The following is an 8,876-nucleotide window of genomic DNA, read 5'->3' on the forward strand; positions in this document are numbered from 1 at the left end:
TCCATAATCTGTTATGAAACTCAGGTAAACATCTTTCTGGTATTCTCTGCTTTCAGCCAAGATCCATCTGATAACAACAATGATGTTCCTTGTTCCACGTCCTCTTCTGAATCTGGCTTGAATTTCTGACAGTTCCCTGTCAATGTACTACTGCCACCGTTTTGAATTATCTTCAGCATAATTTTACTTGCATGTGATATTAATGATATTGTTCTATAATTTCCACATTCTGTTGGATCACCTTTCTTTGGAATGGGCACAAATATGGATCTCTTCTAGTTGTTTGACCAGTTAGCTGTCTTTCAAATTTCTAGGTATAAACTAGTGAGCACTTCCAGCACTGCATCCGTTTGTTGAAATATCTCAGTTGGTATTTTGTCAATTCCTATAGCCCTGTTTTTCGCCAATGCCTTCATTGCAGCTTGGAATTCTTCCCTCATTACCATCAGTTCTTGATCATATGTTACCTCTTAAAATGGCTGAATGCTGACCGATTCTTTTTGGAACAGTGACTGTGTATTCTTCCAATCTTTTTTTTTGATGCTGCCTTCATCATTCAATATTTTGTCCAAAGAACCCTTCGATATTGCAACTCAAGGCTTGAATTTTTCCTTTGGTTCTTTCAGCTTGAGAAATGTCAAGTGTGCGCTTCCCTTCTGGTGCTCTAACTTCAGGTCTTTGCACATTTCATTATAATACTTCACCTTGTCTACTCGAGCCGCCCTTTGAAATCTTCTGTTCAACTCTTTTATCTTTTACTTCATCATTTCTTCCTTTCACTTTTGCTACTTTACATTCAAGAACATGTTTCAGAGTCTCTTCTGACATCCACTTGGTCTTTTTTTCTTTTCTGTCTTTTTAATGACCTTTTGCTTTCTACATGTATATGTCCCTGGTGCCATCCCACAACTTGTCTGGTCTTCGGTCAATAGTGTTCAATGCATCAAATCTATTCTTGAGATGGTCTCTAAATTCAGGTGGGATATGCTCAAGGTCGTACTTTGGATCTCATGGACTTGCTTTAATTTTCTTTAGCTTCAACTTGAACTTGCATATGAGCAATTGATGGTCTGTTCTGCTGTTGGCTCCTGGTCATCTTCTGACTGATGATATTGAGCTTCTCCATTGTCTCTTTCCACAGATGTAATAGATTTGATTCCTGTATACTCCCCATCTAGCGAGGTCCACATGTATAGCTGCTTTTTATGTTGCTAACAAAAGGTATTTCCAATAAGTAAGTCGCACACACATATATCATGCGGAAATTACAAAATTATGTAAAAAATGTTCCGGCATAGTGCACCCACGCATGTTTCATGACCTTTTCAGAAGTAACTTTCACCCTCACTCACTCTCATTCAATAGTCTGAAAATGTTACTTTTGATCATATTTGTATAAATAAAGTTATAAGCCATGGTCAAGAAGTCATGGATCAAGTTTTGTAGCAATCCCAGTAATCAGAAAATAAAAAATTGAAACTGTGCGTTTCCTCTGAGATGGTTCACAGCCAGACCTGTAGCCAACCTGCACCCTGGTACGTTTTGCCACAGACGGGCAGAAGGTTGAGCAAAGGACCAAGCATGGGGCTGTCACAACCCAAGCACAGGCTGGTCCCACAACAGGCGAGGGCCATTCCTTGCACGCACCCAGGTCTTGTCCCAGCAAGAGATGCAAACCCCTCTGTGCCTGTGGCTCTCATGCCTACCCATGGTGGGAGATTCAAATGGTCCATGCACACGGCGGGTCGGAATGTGCACGGCTGTGGTGTGCTGGGCTTGCGTGCCAGCTTCAGTGGCCTCTTCAGCCTGGGGTATGCAGACCCACACACCTCCTGGGCTGGGGCTGCCCACCCTGGAGAGGGCTGTTTCAGGGCAGAAAAAGCGACTTCTTCCTGCACTGGAGAAAGCAGTTTACAGAGCAAGGAAAGAACCCTGCTGGGAGACGGCCCACTTTAGAAACTCAAGGGTAGGCTGGTGAGGGTCTGCTACTGGGAACCAAATCTCCACGTCAACAGGCACCAAGACAAAGACTGAACGTTAAATCCGTTGGACAGAAGAAAACAACTGAAGTCAGCAACATGTAAAAAAAAAAAATGGTATAGGGTGCTTATGAAAATAAAGTGCAAGTGGGTTGCGTGCTATGCAAAAACGTGTAATATGAGCACTATTTGTATAAAAATATGGCATATAAGAAAATTGAGAGTTTCAAGGACATACTGAATATGGTAGAAAATACAGTCAATGTTTCACTGCATGAGAGATGAAAAGTTACATGAGTTAGGTGGAGGGCAACATTTACTCATTCAACACATTTTTACTGAGTGTCTATGAAGTATGTTTGAATTCTCTATCTCAGCTACTATTTCCTACTTTAACCCCAACTCAGTATTATGTAGGTTAATAGATTCTGTCCTCTTTTATCTACATAGCTTCATAGGAATTCTGCAGTCTACAACAAACACTTAGTAAGTGCTTGGAATTAAAGGAAATATAACTGTCAGACAAGAAAGGACCTGCCTCGTCCAAAATGTCACAACTGACAAAATGCTTTTAAACACACACGCACACACAGAAGAGGCTTTTTTTTTTTTTATTTCATAAAAAAGTATAAATTTATCTCTTATTTTTTATAATTTGGCTATGAAATGGTTGTTTTACACAATAAACATTAAAACTCAGTGCAATAGAGAACCTATTTTCCTAGAAAGTAACCAAGTTCAATGACACAAAAATGAAACGACAGTGGCTGAAACAAATAACTTACGAAGGTAGATCTCTGGCTGCTCTCAAGCCCCAGCCTTTCTTTTCTGTGAGTATGACTTCCACATCTGCATGCTGTTTTCTCTGAAACCGTCTATTGGAACAATAATCCCCATTTGGACACCGAGAAGAACTGAAATGCAAAATAAGTGGAAATTAATTCTTGAAAGAAGTAAAAGGACCAAAACCATCTTTGTTAAAATGTGCTATATAACTACATGTATCTATCTCTTTATGGTATAACCAGCATACGTATGGCCAACCCCCAAATGAGTCTTCCTCAATTTCTTTCAATCATGATGGAATTCCTCAGAACGGACTGTCAACACTGTTACTTCAAGGGATCATAACCACGACACAGCCTTGTCATCTGGTCATCACAAGAATGAAATCAAAGAGCTGTCTCCCACTTCGTGGGTGTCTGTGGCACATTTCTAGGCTGCATGTAAACTTGCAGCACTTTGACAACTCTGCAGAGCTTAATTGTTTTCTATCCCTGCACCTTTCCTTACATTCCATTCCAAAACTCGTTGCCATCGAGTCGATTCCAACTCCTAGTGACCCTATAGGCAGAGCAGAACTGCTTCATAGGGTTTCTAAGGAGTGGCCGGTGGATTCAAACTGCCAACCCTTTGGTTAGCAGCCGAGCTCTTAACCACTGCACCACCAGGGCTCCCATGCCACTCCAATCACCATTAATTTAGTCTTCTGGATGCAGCTATTAAGAGCTTCATTTGAAAGAAACCGAAGTAATTATTAAAATATCCTTATTCAGAATAAATGCAATATAAAGTGGCATGGATCCTAGAGTCAAAATAATAAAATCAAACATTCACTGCATTCTTAACATTCCAAAGCTGGCAGATACAAAAGCTTTTAGTATTAATTCAACCTACAATAGAAATTACACAATCATTTCCAATACATTATTATGTATTACCAAACAAGCACTAAAAAACATTTTTACAGAGGCTCAAAGGACAGAAGATTCACTTTAGAATGAGGGAGTCAAGGAAAGCTTTCAGGAGGGAGCAGGATTAAAGTGGAATCTCTAATGATACACAGGATATGGATGGATAAGGAGAGTATCTGTGTGCAAAACAGGAAACAAAGCCTACTGCGGAAAGGTGAACGACACTGTTAAGGATAACTGATGAGAAAAACGGGTTGCTGGAGGATGGAAAGGCAGTGTAAAAATCTCCTCTAACCAACAACTGAACTAAACCAAAAGCAAAGAAGTTTCCTGAATAAACACTTCAAAGGCCAGTGTAGCAGGGGCAGGGGTTTGGGAATCATCGTTTCAGGGGACATCCGGGTCAACTGGCATAGTAAAATCTATTAAGAAAACATCCTGCATCCAACTTTGGAGAGTGGCATCTGGGGTCTTAAATGCTATCAACTGGCCATCTAAGATGCATCAATCGGTCTCAACCCACCCGGAGCAAAGGAGAATGAAGAACACCAAAGACACAAGGTTATTATGAGCCCAAGAGACAGAAAGGGCCACATATACCAGAGACTACATCAGCCTGAGACCAGAAGAGCTAGATGGTGCCTGGCTACAACTGATGACAGCCCTGACAAGGAATACAAGAGAGAATCCCTGAGGGAGCAGGAGAGCAGTGAGATGCAGATCCCAAATCCTTGTAAAAAGACCAGGCTTAATGGTCTGACTGAGATTAGAGGGACTCTGGAGGCCATGGTCCCCAGACCTTCTGTTAGCCCAGGATAGGAACCATTCCCAAAGCCAACTCTTCAGACAGGGATTAGACTGGACTATGGGGTAGAAAACAATGCTGGTGAGGAGTGAGTCTCATGTGTCTACTTGATCCAAGAAGCTATGTGGGCAGCTCCTGTCTGGAGAGGAGATGGGTGGGCAGAAGGGGTCAGAAGCTGGCTGAATAGACATGAAAATAGAGAGTGGAGAGGAGGAGTATGCTGTCTCATTGAGGGGGAGAGCAACTAGGAGTATACAGCAACATGTACATAAATTTTCATATGAGAGATGGACTTGACTTGTAAACTTTCACTTAGAGCAGAATAAAAAAAAAAAATCCTGTACCTTCACAAGGGGGAAGGAGAATCAAGATCAACAGCCCAAGACTGATTCCTATGAGGCCAGATATGCCTCTTTTCTCCAACCTTTTTATCATTTCTGACATCCGAGCTGTCCCTTCTACACCACTCTCTACTTCTCTGCCACAATTTGATGCAATGGGGTTTATTAGGGAAGTAAGAAGTTACAACTCAGGATCAGAAAGGACTCAAGACACAGTTCTTCAGGACAGCCTCTTCTGGCCCTCGGGTAGGGGTCTGGCCTCTGCCCTCCTCTGGGAAGTGTTAATAAACTCTTTAGCTTTGTCAATAAATGCCCAGGGGCACCCCACTCTGCCAGTAAGTCTCAGCCCAAAGGTGCTCAGCTCTCTTGCTTCATGGGTCAAAAAGCCCACCAACGCAGCACTGGGCAATCTCCCGCCAGTCTCCTGGGTCTGCTGCTGCCACTGCTCCGCCACTGCTTCTCAGTGTCTCTGGTGTTACAGCTGTTTCCTGGGTCTTGCCTTGGCACAGGAATCCCAGGTCCAGAGAACACACTCCACTTCCATCTCTTCTGCTTGGTGGTCGTTACATCCCCCTCTGCTCTGGGATTGGCTCTCTTTTAAGCCTAGCAGGATGGCAAAACTGACCAATGCCCTCGCTAGGGTTCCATATACCCTATTTACATGGTCCCACCCCTGCAGAGTTCCATGCACCTTATTTGCATTCTTAGCAGGCTGTCCGAACCCCCTTCTAGGTCACAAATACCACATTTGCATAGCCCCACCCAATCACTGTGTGGGAGTCACAAAAACTATGGCTAGAAGGGCCACATTAAGTAATTCACGGTACCGCAGGAGGATGACAACATACTATGACGTGTTCTGAGTATCGAGCTAAATTTTAACTTAATCCCAAGGACAACAGAGAACTACTAAAAGTTTTAAGGTGAGAATTACATGAAGAAAGAAATTCTGTACTTCAGTTTTGTTTAAGCAGGGTTGGCAGGAAAATTCAGAGGAATACAGAGACATGGGGCAGCAGTATTAAGTCAGGAGAACAGTGCTAATTCTGTGTCTCCTCTTCTCACATGTATACCGTCATCTCTGCTTTCAGTCTGAATATAGGGAATACCAAAAATGCTTTTTCTTTTTTGTTTATTCAAAGTGTACGTATTTTATCTTTCTAACACTATAACATGAGAACAATAACTGAACTTCTAAAGAAAGCAGTTTAACATTAAAAATAAGGTATTTACACTTTAAATTATCTTAATACTCTTTCCACGTTAAAACAAGATACAATTTTTCAACATTGGTAATAAAATTTGTCAAACATTTTTTAATGTAAAGATGTTTACTGTTTATAATAAGAAAAATAAGAAAGCAAATGTCTACTAACAGAAGATTAATTCTATAATTATGTCCTAACTATGAACAGTATACATAATGCAAGCCAAGGGAAATGTTTAGGCAGGTCTATATGAGTAGCTCTGCGTAGTCTTTGAAATGTTTAATTAAGCAGAAGAAAGGAGGGAAGCAAAGTCTGAAAAAAGTGTATATGGTAAAACTGTATTTCTATACATTAAAATAGAAAATATTTGTTGGTAAATGCATCAAAATTTTTCTGGAAAGGTACTACAAATACAGGAATTGAGGTTTAGGAGAGAAAGACATTTCACTTTAAGCCTTTTGAAATGTTAGGGTTTATCCCATCTTATAGTGAAAGCCAAAAAATTACCAACATTTACCTTCCAGGACATAAACATTACAAAACAAGAGAAAAGTGGACTGGATAAGAATTACTATTATTAAACCAAAACCCAAAACCCAGTGCCATCAAGTCAATTTCGACTTGCTACTGAAGGAGTCTCTAAAAGATTTGATTAATACTTTTAATTCCAGATGGGTTTTTTTTTTTTTTTAAGCAACTTGTTGTTTCCCTCAACCTTGTACCTCAGTTATTTGTTCATTCATGAGGACTAATCCTGAAATGTAACTTTCATTACCAGCGACCCTATAGGACAGAGTAGAACTGCCCCATAGAGTTTCCAAAGAGCGCCTGGCGGATTCAAACTGCCGACCCTTGGGTTAGCAGCCGTAGCACTTAACCACTATGCCACCAGGGTTTCCATTACTATTGCTCAGTTAGCATTAATAACACCTACTTTATAGAACACATAAAATGCCAGGCACTATAATCTATAGTACTACAGTGAAACCTGTGAGAACTGGAACTCGATGGAGCTGCCTTGCTTTATTCCAGTTCTTGCAAGTTTTCTGCCTTTGACAGGGTGCAGCAGGGTGCAGTCTTACCACTTTTCTACTACTTTCTACTAGTGGAAAATAACTGCGTTTTCCTTCTCTGACAGGTTTCACACAGGTTCCAGCTTTTGCTGGTTTTATTGTATAATCACAATGCAAGGGAGATATGTGTCCTTATAAATGCCTGTTTTCTAATATGCACCCGGAAATTTTATTGTTTATACTATATGTACTCATTCATAAGCAAGAGAAAGGTTATGTTTTCTTCATTAGTAATTCTTTTTAATATTTAGAAAGAATTTAACAAAGAGTTGAGCAAAGCAAAACATTCTAATTTACTTACCACTCAATCATAAGGAGACGATTAAGACAATCTTCGCCGCATGCTATTTCACCTTGAGCCCTTTCATCTTTAGAAAGAGGTGTACACTCACACTGCATTCGCTTAATGTCCCGATGGGATTTATTCTTCTTTCTATTGGGCAAAATTTTATAAAAACTGGTTAAATAAATTACCTGGCCACGGTATAACATATATATATCATCAAATATATGCTAAACCCAATTAGTTTCATAATGATTCTTATAAGTTGACCATTCAAAAGGAAGAAAATATCTAATCACTAGCATTTGTGAGACTGAAAACACTAGGAGTTGTATTGCAAAAAGATGAGAGAGGCACCCGTGGAGGATGGCGAACTCAAGTCTATCAGTTTGGAACTCAGCTCTTCTTTCCTAGCCCATGTCAATTAAGCCTCGGATTCTGAGCAATTTCAGATGTTAATAGTCATATTGGGCTCAGGGGAAAAGAAGAAAATTCCTAAATTTCAAATAGTGACATAGCTGGTAATGAAAGTTACATTTCAGAATCAGTCCTCATGAATGAACAAATAATAATTGAGGTACGAGGTTGAGGAAAACAAGAAGTTGCTAAAAAAAAAAAAAAAAAACCCATCTGGAATTAAAAGTATTAACTCAATCAAATCTTTTAGAGACTCCTTCAGAAGCATCACATTTGTATACATCTTGTATAAAAGAAAACTGAATGATTCAAGAAAAAAAACAAAGGGTAATTACAGAACAATCAGGAAAGGTTTCAGAGGGCTAAACTTTCCCAAGGCAGACAAAGTGACTTTGGGAGAGAAGGAAAACTGTTCAAATTGGCCTGGGTTCATCACCACCTAGGCGATAATTTGCAAAGTAAGAATGAAAATGTGATTAGTCATTGGCTTTTTTTATTGAACTGTATGTTTTGACCTGTGTTCCCCTCTACCCCACCCCCAAAAAGTCACGGATGGTAGACTAGGATCTCCTTCTTAAGAAGATCAGGGAATTATGACTCACTCTGCAACCATCAGACTAGTGAAGAGCATAGCTGCTCGAAGTGGCTGTCTTAATCGCACTCTTACCTGCTTTAATCAACGTATGTTTTATTCTAGTCCTAGTTTTATAAAGTATCTAAAGTGCTTGGTGATGGTTTCAACTAAATTGTGAGACTGAAAACACTAGGAGTTGTATTGAATGACTCAAGTAGATACACATTAATTAATGACTATACTGATACGCTAAAGAAAGATGACTAGAGGTAAAAAAAAAAATACCTATTTACAAGTACATAAAAAAAAATTTTTTTTTTTTAAAGAACTATAGGAAACCCTGGTGGTGTAGTGGTTAAATGCTACAGCTGTTAACCAAGAGGTTGGCAGTTCAAATCCGCCAGGCGCTCCTTGGAAACTCTACGGGGCAGTTCTACTCTGTCCTATAGGGCCGCTATGAGTTGGAATCGGCTCAACAGCAGTGGGTTTTGGGTAAAGCTCT

The 8,876-nt window shown here is 40.0% G+C and overlaps 1 protein-coding gene across 5 annotated transcripts in view; it reads right to left on the reverse strand.

Moving 5' to 3' along the window:
- SETD2 (SET domain containing 2, histone lysine methyltransferase) overlaps nt 1–8,876 on the reverse strand; it is a 134,823-nt gene that overhangs the window by 93,480 nt on the left and 32,467 nt on the right. For all 5 annotated transcript variants that reach the window (XR_007514518.1, XM_049863566.1, XM_049863565.1 and 2 more), the window contains 2 exons: nt 7,402–7,533; nt 2,765–2,893 (listed from right to left, as the gene is read on the reverse strand). Coding sequence is in view for 4 of the 5 variants with exons in the window: in XM_049863566.1 (XP_049719523.1) it covers nt 2,765–2,893; nt 7,402–7,533 (261 nt within the window). In the remaining variant the exon portion in view is untranslated. The remainder of the gene's footprint in view (nt 1–2,764; nt 2,894–7,401; nt 7,534–8,876) is intronic.

Source organism: Elephas maximus, chromosome 20 (assembly GCF_024166365.1).
Source record: "Elephas maximus indicus isolate mEleMax1 chromosome 20, mEleMax1 primary haplotype, whole genome shotgun sequence".
Classification (NCBI taxonomy): domain Eukaryota; kingdom Metazoa; phylum Chordata; class Mammalia; order Proboscidea; family Elephantidae; genus Elephas; species Elephas maximus.